The following is an 18,713-nucleotide window of genomic DNA, read 5'->3' on the forward strand; positions in this document are numbered from 1 at the left end:
ATGCAGTGCGACTACACACCCACCCAATATTAATGACCATTATTATGGATGCATCAAAGTATTTATTGTAAGGGCCTCAAAGAACCCCGGTTTAAAACGCAGGCTAGTAGAACCAAATAAATAACAAACTTGAGGCACATGCTCAAATAAAAGCACCAGTCAAAACCAACTCCTGCGTGCAATTATTTAGTAGTTGATAGCCCAATCAGCTGATTTTTCGGAGAAAACCTCTCAAAGCTGCGCAATAGTTACATTCGTGGTGGAAAAGTTTTCCGTGGTTGTTTATCAATTACTTTTGATTTTTATCTCTGGGGTTGAGTGAATAGTCTGATCCTGAGCTTAATTTTTAATCATTGAAGGTAGGTTTCATTGCATTCAATATTTTTCTTCCGATATGTGATGTCATTTCACTCGTTAGTCGTTAGTCATTTGCAATGCAATAAGCTAGGCACATAACGAAGCTGCATTCTTGATTCAGATTAAGCAAGTTGGTTTCTAACCTGGTAGGTAATATTTGTTAATAATAATATTAACAAATATTAATAATAATATTTGTTTTCACCATTCAATATCAAATTAAGTTCCCTACCTGTAAAATTTGACAGTTAAAACTTCCAATATTTTTTTTTTATAAATTTAGTCCGAACCTTTTGATGGGAAGGATTCACAAGGACAGAGCCACCGCTAAGCGAAGCTTGTTGCGATGACCCTGCCCTCTACCCTCCGATCGCGCAATTCCGATTCTATGGCAGAATTTAGAGTCCAAAGTTTAACGTGCGCACAAAGCCGCGCACGGCCGGTCCCCTCGCTGACTTCGCCTGGCTACGGTCTGCCACCAACCGCAACCATACCTGTCAGGAGGCCCATAAATGTCGAGCGCCCGTCGCGCTTCGAACCCGGACTGTCATAAACGGGAACGCGCGCTCTCACCACGCGGCGCGGAGTCCAACGCTCTAACCAGTTGAGCTACGGGACCGGCCAACTGTCCTCTAGTTTTATTACAATTTGTTGTATTTCGAAGCTGAAGTGGTATGGGCATGAAGTTGTTACTTTTAACAATTCCTCCTGTGATATTAAGGTAAATTTTTTTTAGAAGCAGTCACTTATTGAGTCTTCTCTGTAGCTTCATCCATAAACCCAGTTGCCAATACTGTGTTGCGTTCCAGCTGAAAATGGGAGGGGGCGGCCGGCCTTACGAGATTCCTGACTGGAGAAAGTACAAGGTGGAAGACGCCCCAGAGCTGGTCAATGTGCGAAATGCCTTGGCTCAAAAGGGGTTGAAGGATCCATGGCTGAGGTAGGTTGAGGTGGCTAGTAGCTAGGTACCTAATTAGTTATCATATGTTTATCATAGTAAACATATTATCATATGTTTGGAGTTATATAAAACATAACTATCATATGCTTTATATAACTCCAAACAATGTGCAAAGATAGATTAGAGGTACACTATCCAGTTCACTTGCTGCCTGTGGCTGTGCCTATCTATGCTTAACAAAATCTCACTGATGAGCTGGACAGTGCCTCATTTTAGCAGGTATCTTGATTTGAGTTTAAAGCCACCTATTCAATGACATAGGTAACTGCTTAACTTGTAAACAATTGTGAATCAGTTGCTGTGATGTTTCTACTTTAATAGAAAAAATCAACTTTCAAATAATTTTGATCCATTGGTAGATTGCTAAACATGAGTATCCAGATATGCATGGTAGATAAACTAACTACAACTATGTATCTGTATTTTGAAGCCATATTTGTGGGTACTTATGGTTAGTAAGTAGTTGCTTCATCACATTCCTTTTTTGTCATGCTCTCTAAGGTAGCTTGACTATTTGTTTACTCATCTGCATAGATCTTCCAGCTGCTTCCAGCCAGTCTTTCTTTCTGCTGAGCATTTATCAGCACTTATGTGAAGCATCCTCTCATGCTTTTTTTCATTCATTTTCACTATGCATCCTCAGGAACGAGGTGTGGAAGTACGACCAGAAGATGTTCCTCAAGCCCAACGAGCGGATGACGCGGTTCTTTTTCCGCGGCTTCAAGTACGCGGCGGCAGCGATGGTGGTGACCATTGCGGCCGACAAGCTGGGTCTGCTCGGCTCCAGCGATCACGGTCACGGTCACCACTGAGGGACGGGGAGGTACGGCCGCCGGGGAGGGAACGCAGCTGAGCGTCAGGACAGATGGAAACTGGAAACTTGAGGACAGCAGGCTCTCGGTCAAAGGAGGTCTACAACCATAACCGGAGGTCCTGAGGTGTGGAACAACCAGGATGAAAGAGAAAGATCTTCGTAGGGGGACTGCTTGGTTCAGAATGTTGGTTCGGCTCCAGGCAAATAACGATCATGTGTGTCTTCTCCTCTGATATTTCTCGACGCCCGGTTGAAGTATGATAATGTAAAGCGCCTACTCCAGTGTGGACAGCCGCTGGCACAGTGTGGCTGAGACGCTGTGGACCGTCACTGATGTACGTAGTCATACATTGACCATGTGTAAATATAGCGAGAGACTGTGCGACAAATGCCTGTGCGAGATGACCCTGGTACGGAATATCATGGGGAACAGAGACCTGAGAGTTACGGGAAGTGTCGATAACACCGGCTGAAAGATATCGCAGCTAGGAGATCGTGGGGTGAGCCGCAGGAGAAGGCACTACTTGTGTTCCGTAGCCAATTTCTTTCCCGCAATTTTAACTAACGGCACTGGTCTCCACTCTCCTACCCAAGGCCACCGTAGTAAAGTAATCTTGAGGCCACCTACCTATGTTTTGAACTGATCATGGCTCGTTGTGCAATATTCAGACGCCTTGGCTCGGTATCTTGTGACGTCACAAACACACCGGTAGCTGTGACAGCGTGACCGATAACTTTAAAGGTGAAACACGACTCATTGATCCTTTGTAGTTCCTATCCGGGCACGGTTATCTTTTTCAGGAATCGAAGATTGGACTCGGTACCTTCTACAATCTTACCTCATGCTTTGTACATGGCGTAAATAATCAAGTAAGTTCCATTGCATTGTCGGCTCGTTCCACCTTTACAAGTAAGCTCGTTCCTATTTCTTCGTCACCCTATGATACTGAATTATTCGAGCCTGACAGCGGACTATGTTTTTCCATGAGTTAGATCAGATCACAGATGTGAACCAGCTGTCTGTTCCACGCTTTACCGCTGACCTTTACTCTGCGGCCCAGCGCGGCGGTCTTGGGACGAGTCACTCATTTCTGCCAGCCAGTACCTTGTCCCAACTCGACGGTACCCCGCGCCGGTAGGTGGCGAGTCACTGTTTCCGTCAGTTGGCTAATTGGTGACTGGGTGTCTTGGGCTGAGTTGTTCTATTTCTCAGTCAAAAACGGATCGACGAAATTTCTGGTACATTTTAGCGAGAAATGGGGTAACGGTTAACCGGAAGTTGCGTTTTGAAGGAGCGGAAAAGCGGTTAACGAAGCTACAATTTAAAACAACGATGCCCACCACCCACAACTGTGTTGCCGAGTCACCGTGAGGCGATCGATGACTATTCATTGTTCAGTCCACGCTCGTCCTTGCCGACCCCACAATCTACGTTGTCTCTCCGATAATGAGTCAGCTGTGTGGACAGCGATATGGACGGCGGCCACCCTGCTGCCGACAGCCAGCGGTCACTCTCGGTCGGAGCTCAGCGCTGAGCGGACCTGACGCCGCAAGTGTCGGTGAGGGGTGACCACCGCGCAGTGTTCTGAGCCGGATCCGCGATGGTCGCGCGGTGGATCGTCCTGTTGGCGGTGGCGCTGGCCTCGGTCTCTGCCGAGCAGGGACCGCGTCAGCAGCTACTGCAGCGGCTGCCCGACCTGTCGTGGTCGCGTCTGTCGGCGCTGGAGCGCCTGGTGGAGACGAGCGGACACCTGTCCACCGAGGAGCTGCTGCGGCGCACCGGTACCCTGGAGCTGTACCAGGCCCTGCCGGAGGCCGACGGACAGCTGGACCGGCTGAACCTGCTGATCGGCCTGCTGATCGGACCGTACATCACCCCGCTGGCCGCCTTCAGAGAGATCTCTCCGCTCTGCCGCCAGCACAGCTGGCAGTACGTCACCAACATCCTCGGCATCAACAACACCTGGGCGCTGATGATGTTCGACTCTGTCGGCAAACTGCCCGACGGCATCTTTGCTGGCAACACAAACCCGGTTGGCATCTGGGACGAGTGTCTCAACGTGGAGGCAGTCATTGACGGTATCTGTGAGGAGGATCACATGTTCAAGGGCAAGTACTGCAGGCCTGAGTTCGGTTTGCTGACCAACGCGTCCGAAGATGGCCAAGTCCAGCACTCACTGGCTGAGCTACACAACTGGTCTCCGGATCCCAGCGGTCTCGGCATTGAGCCGATTTTGCCGCCGCTGATCCACGTGTCGGGTCACACGGTGCTCAGCCAGCTGATAGTCTCTGTGGGGCTCTGCATCCCCTCCTCGTGCTCCGCCGACGAGCTCAGACTGGGCCTGGAGAAGAAGATGCCCGGGGTGGCGGTGACGCTGCCCGACGGCAACTGCCATGTTCTGGACCAGGAGACCACCTTCACCGGCGGCGACATCGCCGTCATGACGATCCTCTGCGTCGTCGGACTTCTGATGATCGTGGGAACGTTCATCGACGTTGTGAAGGAGAGCGCCGCCGAGGATGGCGCCACCGTCAGCGTCGTTGTCGATTCCAAGTTCAGGGCGCGAATGCCGTCGACACTTCAAAAGGTTTTTCTGGCGTTTTCTGTGTGGACCAACGGCAGGAAGCTGCTCGACACATCCAGTTCAAGTGACACACTTGGCTGTCTCCATGGCATCCGTTTTCTTTCAATGACGTGGGTTATTCTTGGTCACCAATATGTCTTTGGCCTTACAGTGCCGTGGGCGAATTTGTTCTATATTTTTGATGTGTTTAACTCCCTGGCTTTCGCAGCTGTTGATAATGCCACTGTGTCTGTTGATTCCTTCTTCTTCCTCAGTGGGCTTTTGGTAGCTTACATTTTCATGAGGAACATGGAGCGGTCCAAAGGCAAGTTCAACATCATCATGTACTACGTACACCGGTATATACGTCTCACTCCTGTTCTTGCAATGGTTATAGCCTTCGTCTCTACACTATACAGACACATTGGAAACGGTCCGTTCTGGAGCAACATCGCTGAGAACGGCACGCCGGAGGTTTGCAGCGAATACTGGTGGAGGAATTTGCTCTACGTCAATAACCTGTTCGATCCTCAGGAGCTGTGCTTGGGCCAAACGTGGTACCTGGCCAACGACATGCAGATGTTCATCGCCTCGCCAATCGTCCTGCTGCCGCTCTTCTTCTACCCGATACTGGGCCAGATCTGGCTGATGTTCCTCATCGCGCTCAACGTGTTCGTCACCGGCTACGTGACTGCCTACAACGACCTGGGTCCTCAAGATAACGGCAACAACGCGACTCAGCTGCGCTACTTCATGCCGTACTGTCGTTACGGCGCCTATCTTGTGGGCGTTTATACGGGCTATTTCTTGCACGTCCGCCGCCGCTGGCCGCTGGAGCTCAGCCTGCCGGCCGTGCTGGCCGGGTGGACCGTCTCTGCGCTCACTGCCTGCTGCATCGTCTACGGCATGTACGAGTACTCCACGGTCCCGGCTCTCGCAGTACCGTCGCGTTCGGTGGCGATCATATACGGCTCGATGAACCGGCCCGTGTGGGCTATGTGCCTGGCCTGGGTCGTCATCGCCTGCGTCCACGGCTACGGCGGGTTCATCAACACATTGCTTTCGTGGAAGTTCTGGATTCCGCTCAGCCGGGTAACCTACTGCTGTTACCTGGTCTCCATTGATACGCAAGTCTTCTTTTACGCCACGCTCAAGTCGGTACTCTACTTTGACCAGACGAATGCCGTTTACCAGTTTCTGGCGACGCTGTGCATAGCTGTAGCTGTTGCAACCGTCTTCTCTCTGGCATTTGAGTCGCCGATGCTGGCGCTGGAGAAGATCATCTTTGCCAACGTTGGCACAGGCGCGCCTAAAAAGAAACCAGTGGAGCCGGAGCCGGTGGCGTCCAAGCCAGAACTGGAGACAGAACTTGCGGATGGGTCGCCACAAGAGGAAGTGGAAAATAACTCCAGCTAGTTCCTCACTGATTCTTGCCATGTTATCGAGTGTTATATAAGTATAGTGAATTTGTGTTTGTTGAATTATTCATGAATGGTGAAGTTTTAAAGGTGTTAACATTATTTAGGTTTGATTTATAATCATGGATCACAAATTTGAAAGAAGTTTTGTTTGTAAATATGTTATAGGTATATCGCTGTCACGATGTTGTCACGGGTCATCTCATGCAAATAAATATCGTTTGGAAGGTTATGAATACCTAAACAGGTTCTGTCATAATCTGGTTTTGAATTTATTTATTTATTATTTAATTATTTTTCGGTTCACCTGATAACCACAAACAAGTGGGCATTACGACGGGAACTGGGAAAAGCACACTGCGCAGATAAATCATAAAAACACTGCCTCGCATTGTTTGCACATTTCATATAACAACATATTTGAGGTTAATTGCAGAAATGTGACTAGCGGATTAGCAACAACTTACATGTAACGCTCGCCCTTAGACCATCAAAACTACACACAGTAGGAACTAGGGATCTTGACAAGGACGAAGTTATTCAAATAACCTTACCCAGTAGGTACCTACCTGTATCTGAACACTTAACGACTAAATCGCTTACTCAAATCGCTAACCTGATCAGTCAAGACTCCAGCAACGAGTGGGTATGACAAATGACGATCCCTGCGTTCCACAACATAGGTTATTCACAATCAAATTTTCACCTTCGGCAACTTATCACAGATTCACCAGCCACTCAACGTCCTCCGATCCATAAAGCCTTCCGCCCTTGGACTTCCATCACGATTCTTCCCTGAACGTCGTGTATGTAGGTACCTACTGGCTACTACCTACTATGTCTACACTGCGCGCAAGGCCGTATAAAGACACTGCACGCACACGCCGGCTGTTGGCCGCCAAAACAACTATCGCCATATCGGCCAATGGTAACGACTGATTATGCTAAAGGTCACGACCACTGTACGTGTTGAGGTGCATTTAGAATTTGTATTAAAATAAAACATCAAAAGTATATTATGTCCAGCTTAAACAGCTCAGGGTGATTAATTCAGTTTTTGTTCTTGGCTGATTTTTAGTTATTCGTATAATGCAATGCCGGTGCGGACTGTGGCTTCCAGTGCCTCAGCCACGCTTTCCACCTGAGGCAGGGAATCTTGGGTGGTATCTTGCGGTGGCCACCCAGCCATGCAGAAGCACGGAAAAGGATGGAGCTACGTGCCGGCTTTCTCAGATCCAAAATATAAGCAATCGTCTTCTGCCCTGAGTTAGGTAGATACATTCAGGAATGGAATGGAGAGCACAGTTCTCATCCCCGTCTTCGCACCACACAGTCTACGGTAAACGGACGTGATTTTAATTTTGGTGTTGGTCAGAAGAAAACAATTTGTATTTTTGGACTACCCATTGAATTATCAGTAGGTAAACAATACGTTTAATAGTAGCAATCTCCGAATGCTGACTATTGGGTTTGAACTTTGAAGTTGAACGAATTATGTTCTAACATAAAATATGTATGTGACCTTAAAGGGACCCTCCCACCTTCAAAAAAGTTAATGAATTGGCATGAAAGTGATGTCGTTCGGTTCAGAAAGAGCAAAAACGAATATCTACCAAATTTCATCGAAAAATATTCACCGGTTTTCAAGATATTAGACTTTTACTTTTGTTTACTTTTTGGGATCTCCGCTGTTCCTAGCGACTTTATTTGAAAGTGCGGCATTTGTTGCGCGCAAAGCAGCATATACCACCGCGTGCTACAAAACGTTTTAGTCAAACATTTAAAAATCGTTAGATATCTGCGATGACGTCACACATTCAGAGGGGTATTCCTATGCATTAGCCCCTCTGAATCAAAATGCTGCAATTTTGAAATTCAATATTTCCGATTTAAGGCATTTCTCGATGTTGTGAGTGCCGAAAACGGTAATTGTGAGCCAGGGACCCCATTTTGGCTATCTCAACTCAAATCTAATGTTAAGGTGGGAGGGTCCCTTTAAGCCGGCGACTGACGCCACTGCCAGCCTCTCAAATGTATACTTACGGATCTACTCATATCAACACATCATGCTTGTAGGTATATAAATGTAGGTGAAATGCTCTTGAAAGCAAAACCTTTATCTAAACGTATCACGAAGCTGAAGCTATGGGACTCTGTATATCACGGCAGCGTGCTGAGTCAACACGGGGTCGGAGGGGGGAGGGGGGCACGGGAGACGCACAGAGGACCACGCGCGCCGGTCAAAGGTCGCGATAAATGGCCACCTATCTCCGGCCCACGGTCACTACAGTTGTCGACAAGTATCATCACACGTTGCGTAATTGTGTATGTACCTGTTTCATAGTGAGGTAGGCAGTATTGAATTGGTGAACGAATGAATCGACTTGTGTGTGCATAAAACATAGCTGCGTAGGTACAGTTTCCACGGGCTTTAGGGGTAGGGGAAAGTGGGTGTATTGCGCCCTCCTAACCAATTGCGCCCACCAACATTCCCACGAATTCAATGGCATGTTTATAATTTTGTGTTCGAAAACAATATTTTCACCACTTGATAGTTCATTTTATGGCCCAAGCTCTCCGACGAAGCCAATCAGCAGGGCTCAGTTACGCCATCAAAGATATTACGGCGTTTTCTTAGCTTTTTTGCAGTATTTTGAACCGTTGGCTATAAAAATCTGTGATACGTGTGTGATTTTCAGAGTGATATTTAGAAAGAAAGCCCATTTTTTAATTATATTTCACTTAAACAGTAAACTTCCTTCAGCATATTTATGATAACTTCTACGCTTTTATTAAAAAGTACCTCAATTCTAATTGCGCCCATGGCAATTGCGCCATGGAGGCGCAAATAGAATAATGGTGTAGCTTTTGTATCACGACAGTATGAATGCACCATTAACTGATTGCAATAAAGAAGGAGTTTAATGCCAGGCAGGGGAGCAGCCCGCTGTCGCCAGTCCGCAAATTATTTCTCTCGTCAAACTTATAATGCAGCTGCCATTTAGGCTGACAACTTGTGGTGTAATTGACAAAATACGGCATTTTCAACATGGACTCCGGCGTGAGAGGTGACAGCTATGATCAAAAAGTAAAAACTGATGTCAACAAGTTGTCGAAACGATAAAAATTAATAATTTTGAGAGAAACGATTGAAAATTTAACCATACTTTCACATATATCTAGTCGGTTACATAAAACGTTTTCGTTGCACTTTTACAAACATACGGACACATGTAAAGTTATTTACCTGGGCAAAAAACATCGCTATTTATATCTACATTTATTATTTATCCAGCCTGATTAACATTATAAATGTTTAAGTAAGCCGCAATGACATTACACTGCCGGGGTGTATGCATTCCGTCGCATTCGCTTAGCCATGTTTAAGTATAGGGCGCAATTTGATTCTAATTGTGCCATCCCCCTGGCGCAATTTACAGCAGCTGTCGGTAAATGCGCCCTTTTGCATGTTTCTGAAAAGCAGCTGTCGGAAGCAAACGAAACATTCTTAATTGATCGGGAGGCTCTTAAATCGTAGCTAATGAGTTCCTCTTTGAAGTGGTTACCATTGCATGCTTATATCTCCAGCGGTTTTCTTACAATTAGCGTTTTTCCTTAAGGTGGCGCAATTCACCCTCCTTCCCCTACCTAGGTTTGCCGTTATTAGATTTATTAAATTTCCGGCAATGTCTTCTTCGTATTAAGCGTTTTAGGGTTGAAGATGCGATTAATTTATTGGTAGGGTAGCCTGGGGCAAGACGCCCCAGATAATTTATTTTGCTACATAAATGTTGTCCCACATCACCTGGAAGGCCAAATTTGTGCTCAATGCGTTCTTTGGACATTTTACTTTAAATTGCACCCCTCAAATTCATTCACTTATGATCGGACTCCAAGCTAGGAAGTGATTTGTGAAGCAACTGCAAATGGGGCATTTTGCCCCAACCCCAGGGCAAAACGCCCCACGGCCTGGGGCAAGTAGCCCCATACTTTAGATTACAAATTTAGCATGGTAGTTGGCTTAATCTTATGTGAGAGGTCCGTTAGACCTCTGGAGGCACGGCTCTGAAGTTAGCACATTCCATCCTGTCAGGTGTTCAGCTATGACACTATTGTATGAGCAGGTTTTTCACCTGCCTCATAAGACCAAATAATAAATTATTGCAATGCAAATGTTTACAGAATACTTCCTTTGCCATCCAGTTGATGAGAAAAATACACATAAAGGCATAGAAACTTACTGTTCGCCAGCTACCGAACATTAGAAAGTGGGTAGCCCGAACAACACATGAGGTAAAACGCCCCATGGGGCTTTTTGCCCCGCGACCTACTGGGGCGTTTTACCCCATCACGTAGTTCGGTCAGAGAACAACGCTTTGCACTCCAGCAAGACATGATTTAACACGAACCAACCCGGCATGATAAGCGTTAGACAATAGTTGTTCAAAATACATAAAAGTCGTTAACCTGATGTGGACCATAAAAGAACGCCATGATGCATAATCTGACAACAAAACATAAAAATCACTCAAAAAACACATTTTTGGCTATATCTCCCGAAAGAGTCATCAAAATTTCTTTCCAGTCTGCTCATATAATGTTTATATAGTGCACGTTTTGTAGAAGAGAGGATGTTTCCCCAGAACTCTGCCAGTTCCGAGAAACATCGGTGAGGCGTTTTACCTCGGCGGGACGACTTGCCCCGGTCTACCCTACACATGTCTGCCATGATCATTTAAAATGGCTTCATCGTTTACCGATTAGTTTCTGTCTGAGATATAGCCGGAAAAGTGAAAAAAATTAAAAAAGACAAAACATACCGCTAAACCATCGCGAGACCTGTACCAACATAGGCACGTATCTTTTTATATCTTCCTGTTTTTTTTTTTTTTTGAATTTGTGACCGACTTCGCCGTATCCTACCTATTGTTTCTTGAAGCTTCACTCGGGCCACTAAAGAATCACTTATCACTATATGCCACCATGGGGCCGTATTCACGTCGATCTTTTTCGTAAGAATTTTCTTAAGTTTGACCTAATACTTCTTAAGTAAATTTTTTTAATCACGTGAACTCCATCGATAAAAACTTACGAAGTGTCGACGTGAATACCAAATTATACTTACGAAAGAAAATCGACTTACGAAGTCGACGTGAATACGGCCCCATATAGGTGCTACGTACCTACTTATAACCCGTTTAAAGTTCGACTGTCACTGTAAACGTCTCTTTGAACACAGCACGAGAATTGGTGGCTGAATTACTGAGAAAACTGGTTGGAACACATTTACTTCATAAACTATCAACAAATATTTCGACCCAGGGCCCAGTTTCACCAAGTGCGGTAAACGGTTATATGGCCTTGGGTAAACTCAATTTGGGGTAAAATACCAAACTACCCCACTCCGTAACTAGGTACTAAAATACTACCCCAAATTAAATTAACCTAACTTGGTGAGGTTGGGCACTTGGCTCAATCTCACCAAGTTATGTAAACTTAATTTCAGGGTAGTATATTTGTAGCTATGTAGTGGGGTAGTTTGGTACTTTACCCCAAATTGAATTTACCGCACCTGGTGAAACTGGGCCCTGGAGAGTCATTTCTACCCAAGGCCATTTCTACCTGGCTCCTATAGCCCAGACACGGAGCCCGTATTCTCTCATATTTACAACCCCATGCAGGGATAGACGATTTGTCAGGAATTATAATGGAACTAATTAATAAATCGCACGGCGTTCGATTAACGGTATATATTCGGTGTTCACAATGTATTTTGAAAATATTGATAGGTAGGTATAAGTCGGCTTTCTCGGACAGCTTCGTGGTTGAAAATATTAAAAAAATATTAGGCATTCATATCTCCAACAAAATGTGCGCTAACCACTTTTCGCAGTAATAATTCAGCTAAAGTAGGATTTTTTCTAGTCTGTCCGATCTCTTAAAGTGCACAGAAGAATACGGCTCGAGAGGAGCAACATATGAGTGAACAGAAATAAAAAAGTAAAAACAATAATTAAAAAGAAACAAGATGATATTTCCGGCTAAAACATATATATATATATATATATATATATATATATATATATATATATATATATATATATATATATTTCAATGATATTTATGTTTAGGGCCTTGTTTTCGTCTGGTCATTTCGAGACTTCATATGCACTCTTCACTAAAGCGCTTAAGCGATAAGACAGGCTTTAAAAATCCGACTATAGTAATTCTCGTGCTGTGTTCAAAAAGATCGGACAGTGACTATAATAGTGAAGGCCGAACTTAGAAAAAAAGAACTTTATGTAGCAATGGCCATCAGGACTTTGCCCATGATGGGCCACATGGATCCGCCACCGGTCTCCGTAATCTCACAATCTAGAACGTAGAGCTGATAACATTTTAAACAGGAAACTGACAAGTCGGTGAACGTTGATAGTTCGGAGCTCGAGAGCTGACCAAACATGACATGTGATAAAAGCGATGACGACACGGGGCATCGAGTCAGCCACCAAGTCAGAAGTACACTGCACTTATTCTCCACCGCCCGTAAGTAGGTATATCATATTCCGGATAAACGTATATAGCCAGAATTATGTAATAGCCGTAGGTATATGTGATTGCCCATATATTGACCTAAATAAGTAGTAAGTATGATAGGTATTAGGGTGTGTCACTAGAAACAGATCAAGCGCTTCCGCTGATTTTCCTTGTCCCTGTGTCTATGGAAGCCAATTGGTGCAGTTCTTTTTCCCATGCATCGAAAATTCGATCGGTGCCGGCTGAAAGAAGTTCGGGATTTACCGTGGCGCCCGGCGTTGCAGTCTCCATGTTTGGCGTAATGCGTTTGATGACACTAACACCAGCCGCGCGCGTCTTCGCCTGTTAGCGTCGACAGACGCTGTCAATACGGATGTAAGCAATGCAAACGAGGCAGTATCCTCTATTTAGACAACGGTTACACAGAAAAGATGCATCTTTGCCATTCAATAGCAAACTGAATTCAACTCAATTAGCATTTGCCTACCTTGCATGGTTCAGGGGACCGATTTTCTTGCAGGCCTCCTTTGCGGAGATGTTGCCCGTCCGCACGGCTCTGGTGAGCTGATACAGCAGGAGTTTGCCGCTGCTGAGGTCGGCGATGATGTTGTCCGGCAGATCCAGCTCTGGGCCACTCACCGGTCGGAACTTCACGGGAGAAAGACGGTGCACGGAGGCGCCGGCTGCCTTGCCCAACGGCCCCGTGAATGATCCGGGTCCACTGGTTTTGGCGTCCAAGTTCTGGAAAACTTCCCTGAGTACAAACTCATTCGAATGCAGCTGGCAGCTTGTCTCATCCGGCATCTTTCTCTCCATACTTTTTTCGGGTCGACCAGCAATTCTGTTTTGCCGCTCGCTACGCGACCGAAATCCATCTAAAAACCATTGATGACGGCCGCTACAGCACGGTTGGATAAACCATACCTGTCAGTCAGCTGCCATTGCAGAGTTTGTCATATCATCAGCGTTTGAGTCTTTGATGCATTCCTTCATCTCAAATTCACTTGTGACGTCTTAATTACTGTCGTTGGTGTCGGTCGTTGCCGACGAGTCTACTGGCCTGTCTCGTCGATATTGACGCCGTTGGAATAGGTACGGAGGTGGGAAGGTCCAGCTTGACCCACGTCGCCCCTCCCCTCGTTCCGCTCCCGTCTCATTCTAAGGCTCGCAGTCTTACGTCGTTTCCTCGTCTCCTCGTAGTCCACACCAACCAGTCTCATCTTCCAAACTCCTCTCTGGTCTCGAAGGAATGCTATTTCCGCTGGCGGTAACCGGTTTGAAAGCGGACAGGTACAGCTTCGCCGATCTTTACAGCGGCAGCGGGCGATGTCAAAAAGCTTACGAAACAGACTCGCTTCAGAGACACTTTGTTTCGTTTGTCCCTCCCACATTCTTTCGGACAACTTGTTCGATCGGCGAAATCTTTCGTAGACTTGCTTTAACTTCCGAACCACATTGTGCATTTGTATCGATGGTATGCCCTCACTCGACCACATTGCAACCACCGCTTCCGCTGCTTCACGTAAACATGCAGTGACTGTCCGCTCACTTTTTCTATCCTCTGCCAAGAGCCTCACATAGTTCAATACATCTCTGTTGGTAGGCAGCTGATTTACCCGCAGCACACTGGGAGACCCGATGACAAAATGTTTCGCCTTGCTTCACCACGGCATAAATATATTCATATCATACCTATTAGGTATGATATGAATATATTTATTCATATTCATATACCCATCCATGCTGGATATATGATGGGTATCCACTGGGATTAGTGCCAAAATGTCTGGCATTTAAATATTTTTTGATTGTTGTCATCCTCGAGCAAGTCGCGCAGCTGTCCCGTAGGCCGTAGCTCAGTTGGTAGAGCATTGGACTCCCGGTAGTGAGAGCCTGGGTTCGAGACGCTCCGGCACTCGATATTTGAGACTCCTCTACCCCTGACGGGGACGGTCTGCACTCTGCGGTTGGTGGGAGCAGCCGCGGCCAGTTGAATAGGTACATACAGTTGAGTGGGACAGGCCATGTCCGGCTTTGAAGGGCACGTTAAACTTTGGCATCTAAATTTTTCCGTTACTCGGCATTGCGCGATCGGACGGTAGGGGTCGGGGTCTACGCAACAAGCTCTGCTTAGCGTGGGCTCCGGCTCTGTCAATCCGTCCATTGAAACATTTGAGCTAAATTAAAAAAAAATATATCGGCGGAATATATCAAATCATGTCCAATTCGAACGCATGTTTTGATAATCTTGGCTGTTTGCTCCATGTTAAAGCGTTGGGGATAGCGCCGAATTGATAATTATGTGTGGTGACTGGTGTTGACTATTATATTAATAAATCATACAAATATGCTTCAGGAGTAAGACGTGTACCTTATTGTAAAACGATATGCAGTAAGAACTAAGACGTATTGTACATCGCCATTTGAGCGACAAACAACTGAGCGCAATATTAACTCTCGCCAGACCTCGAAATGGGGTTGGTACGATCCCCTTCGCCGTTTCACCCCTAACTGAGCTAGAACCTCGCAGAAAAAATGAGCGTGTGCGCTGTTACGAGAAACAGCGATTGGTAGCCGATTTTAAGGTCTCAGGTTAAAGGGACTATCCCACCTTCAAAAAAGTACCGTTTAGGATTCGGAAACGTTACTCATGATATTTTGACGAATTCTGCAAGTTTTTACGCGTTTTCATCGTATACTTTTTGAGATATTGCGACTTTCATATTTCATCGTGACGTCATTTATATCGAATCTGTGACGCAATGAAGGATTTACTTCATGTCAATGTGAGGGGAAATTTGGCAGCAAATACATATATTTGCTCTCAAATATGACGCGGCTCATACAATAACAAGAGTGTCTCTGATTGGCTTATTCGTAAATCAAGTGATACTTCACTTGAATGTGTGACAGGCGTTCAAAAGGCAAATGAGTAATGACGTCATCAAATGGCCGTTAATAGGTATTAGGTAGTTAAGAGATAGGGCCTTAGCTAAGGCCCACTTTTCGAATGAAGGGAACGAATTTCTTTAACACAACACCACGAAACTGAGGATATTGCCGATTGCGACCAGGATATATAGTGGTTTCTGAACCTGGCCGCCAACTTGGCTATCTCAACTCAGAACTAATGCAAAGGTGGGACAGTGACAGTCCCTTTAACTGGTGACCTCTGAGGTGCGGAAGATACGAGTTCGGTTTTCGGTAAATAACCGCAAAAAAATGATCGAAGAGCCGCGATTTTGGCACCATCGTGTTTGTCTTGCTCAGACGCGTCGAATACTATACTCTTTGTTCGGGTGAAGTCAACTTAAAGGGACCCTCCCACCTTCAAAAAGTTAATGAATTGGCACGAAAGTGATGTCGCTCGGTTCAGAAAGAGCGAAAACGAATATCTACCAAATTTCATCGAAAAATATTCACCGGTTTTCAAGATATTAGACTTTTACTTTTGTTTACTTTTTGGGATCTCCGCTGTTCCTAGCGACTTTATTTGAAAGTGCGGCATTTGTTGCGCGCAAAGCAGCATATACCACCGCGTGCTACCAAACGTTTTAGTAAAAGATTTAAAAATCGTTAGATCTCCGCTGACGTCACAAATTCTAAGGGGGCATACCAATGCACTAGCCCCTTAGAATCCGAAAACTGCAAGTTTGAAATTCCATATCTCCGAATTTAAGCATTTGTCGATGTTGTGAGTGCCCAAACCGGTATTTGCAGGCCATGGCCACCAATTTGGCTATCTCAACTCAAAACTAATGTTAAGGTGGGAGCGACCCCCACCGGACACGATTTGGTAGCCGAGGTCTGTGACGTCAGCCGGGCGTGAAGTTTTCCCTTCACCATAGGCTTTACACACAAACTTGCCGAAGTTCATGCCAGGATAGCCCGGCCTGAAAGTGCAAAAATGATTAAATTTTGCCCTCATTAGATTCAGTGCTTCATTTTATAACTAAAAACATCCGTTATTAGGCCTCAATGAAGGTAAAAAGTACTCAAAATCGAAATTCAAGAAGATGCTGTCCGAGCACAATCTGGTAACATCACGTGACTTCTTTTCAGCAGATTATTGATAATTTCAGGATATATTCACACGATTGCTGCCTAAAACATCATAAATAATACATTTGCAGCATTTATTACTTCCGTTTAAGTCATAACCTTGTAAAATGCAAAGTGTATCATGATAGTCACGTGATCAAAGGTATAACAGGGAGTTGGGGCAAACACTCAAAGGATTTCGAGTTTATTAATTAAATTATATAATTTTCATGGTGGAATTGGAAGATTGTATTTTTTCCTTATAGCATACAAATTTTTGTATGTAAAATATTTTCCTTACGGGTGAAATTCTCCATATAAGAAATATCAGTGACGTCACCCGGGCTTTACTCAAAACATGCTCAAAACATCGGATCTACCTGTTTATTATAGGTATCTTGGGTGGGAGTGTCCCTTTAAGGTGCTGACCTCGGGTCAAGGTTAGTTCAGAGCCACTCAGGTCACGAAGCTGGTCGAAGGATGTCACATTGCATATCATTCGATTCGACAAGTCTTTTCAAGTCCATCGGTGGCCTGTCCGACTCGCTAGCTCAATCATTTATTGAAAAACTTATGACCTTAGTGACGTCGTCACTCAAGGTCAACAATGCAAAAGTGAAACATCAGAACTTGCAAGGTGTGCATGAAATTACGATTCCGTGTGCTTGAGATAGTTTTAGATCATTCTCGACGCCAAAATGACGATTTCCATATTTCCTCCATTGACTTATAATTAATGGTGAGGTCACGTGATCGACCTGACTTCAGGTGACCCTTAGGATAAATCCTTGACATACAAACGGTGAGACATCTGTAGGATAGGTGCATACTTCGTCCCGTTAGTTAAATCTCCCATGTGAAAGCTCACCTGGCAGTGACGGCGTTGTTAAGTTGCGACATTTTAGGACCGTGCAGAGGTTCACTTATGACGCCATAGGTCAGTGACCTGACCTTACCTGAAAATGCAGCTAGTGCCACAAGATTCGGCTCAAATCAAAGGCCAGTTTTGCAAAGTTTCAGCTCTCTATAGCCGTCGTGACACCCGTCCTCCCTCGGCCTGCCTGGGTTAAAACCCGCACCCTGTAGGGGGGGGGGGGGGACGAACGGCCCCATCCTGTCCTTTTCTGTGATATCTCCCTAACTGCAGATATTGTCACCCAACCGTAATGACCCCTCCGGGTGTCAATTTTACATATTGTGACCAAACATTTTTCCAAAGACTATGATAGGTTGGCCACAAATGACGTTAGAATTACGTCATGTTCTGCCACTTATTAGGTCAAATTTTGAAAATGACCTTTCAATATCAACTTTTATTTCATTTGACGCGTCTCGACGAATGTCCGTGAAGTTAGCGTCAGCAACAGCAACGAATACAGGCACAACGTCGGATTCAGAATCGCTACAAAAGGCTCTCAGAGGTCAATTGGGGGGCGGGGAACACGAATATGACCCTCATTTTGCCCTATCTCTCCTCCTTCATCCCTTAATTGTCCCTTAAAGGACGATTAAGCCCAAAATTTGACGATTAAGCCCAGAGCCCAAAATTTGAACAAGCCAAAATGCTAATAATCTTTACTTTGACCTGACCTGTGAGGCTGTGACGTCATCGGTGACCTCGAGGTCACTGAAATTAGGTTTCGTTCGACAGTTTTTCCGGGGCTATCAGACGCCGTTTGAATTTTGACGATCGGTCCAGTAGTTTCGGAGTACCTAAGGAGGGGGCTATGAAGAGCTCCCCCCCCCCGCCCCCAGTAGGGCGCGTTATGCGCAGACCCCAGTGTGGCGCGGGTTAAGAAGCCGCAAGCAAAATTGTATTAAAATCCGTTCATAACTTTTCCGAATTATGGACTGAAAACAAACAGGTAAATCTTTATGGCCCACCATGTACAGTAGGTACCTCATTGGTGGATGTACAGCCCTCTGCGGACTGCGTGGTAGGTATTCTTTTTTTCGACAAAACCGATAATAGCTCAAAGGCTAAGTTATCGGTCGGTCGGATCTCATTGCATAAAGATGCG

General features: G+C 45.4%; 2 protein-coding genes across 3 annotated transcripts; both read left to right on the top strand.

Annotated features, from left to right (window-relative positions):
* The first annotated feature begins 230 nt into the window (after positions 1–230).
* On the top strand, positions 231–2,514 carry LOC122393054 (NADH dehydrogenase [ubiquinone] 1 beta subcomplex subunit 3-like). Of its 2 annotated transcripts, none has more exons than XM_043388639.1 (3): positions 231–359; positions 1,167–1,297; positions 1,962–2,514. In XM_043388639.1, the coding sequence occupies exons 2-3, from the start codon at positions 1,173–1,175 to the stop codon at positions 2,128–2,130; spliced, it is 294 nt and encodes a 97-aa protein (XP_043244574.1). In that variant the 5' UTR covers positions 231–359; positions 1,167–1,172; the 3' UTR covers positions 2,131–2,514. The 2 variants fall into 2 exon arrangements, with proteins under 2 accessions (XP_043244574.1, XP_043244575.1); XM_043388640.1 differs by having other exon boundaries at positions 314–359; positions 1,170–1,297.
* Positions 2,515–3,733: 1,219 nt separating this feature from the next.
* Positions 3,734–6,112, top strand: LOC122393052. Its single transcript, XM_043388636.1, has 2 exons — positions 3,734–4,781; positions 5,094–6,112. The coding sequence occupies exons 1-2, from the start codon at positions 3,734–3,736 to the stop codon at positions 6,110–6,112; spliced, it is 2,067 nt and encodes a 688-aa protein (XP_043244571.1).
* Positions 6,113–18,713: the final 12,601 nt, after the last annotated feature.

This window comes from Amphibalanus amphitrite, unplaced genomic scaffold (assembly GCF_019059575.1).
Source record: "Amphibalanus amphitrite isolate SeventyFive unplaced genomic scaffold, NRLGWU_Aamphi_draft 000513F_arrow, whole genome shotgun sequence".
Lineage (NCBI taxonomy): Eukaryota > Metazoa > Arthropoda > Thecostraca > Balanomorpha > Balanidae > Amphibalanus > Amphibalanus amphitrite.

What these genes read in the sequence shown, in the direction of transcription:
- LOC122393054 (XM_043388639.1), top strand. Translation starts at nt 1,173, where the DNA reads ATGGGAGGGGGCGGCCGGCCTTACGAGATTCCTGACTGGAGAAAGTAC. An exon ending in TTGAAGGATCCATGGCTGAG is followed by an intron (nt 1,298 to 1,961) that starts GTAGGTTGAGGT and finishes ATGCATCCTCAG; the next exon opens with GAACGAGGTGTGGAAGTACG.
- LOC122393052 (XM_043388636.1), top strand. Translation starts at nt 3,734, where the DNA reads ATGGTCGCGCGGTGGATCGTCCTGTTGGCGGTGGCGCTGGCCTCGGTC. An exon ending in GCTCGACACATCCAGTTCAA is followed by an intron (nt 4,782 to 5,093) that starts GTGACACACTTG and finishes CAATGGTTATAG; the next exon opens with CCTTCGTCTCTACACTATAC.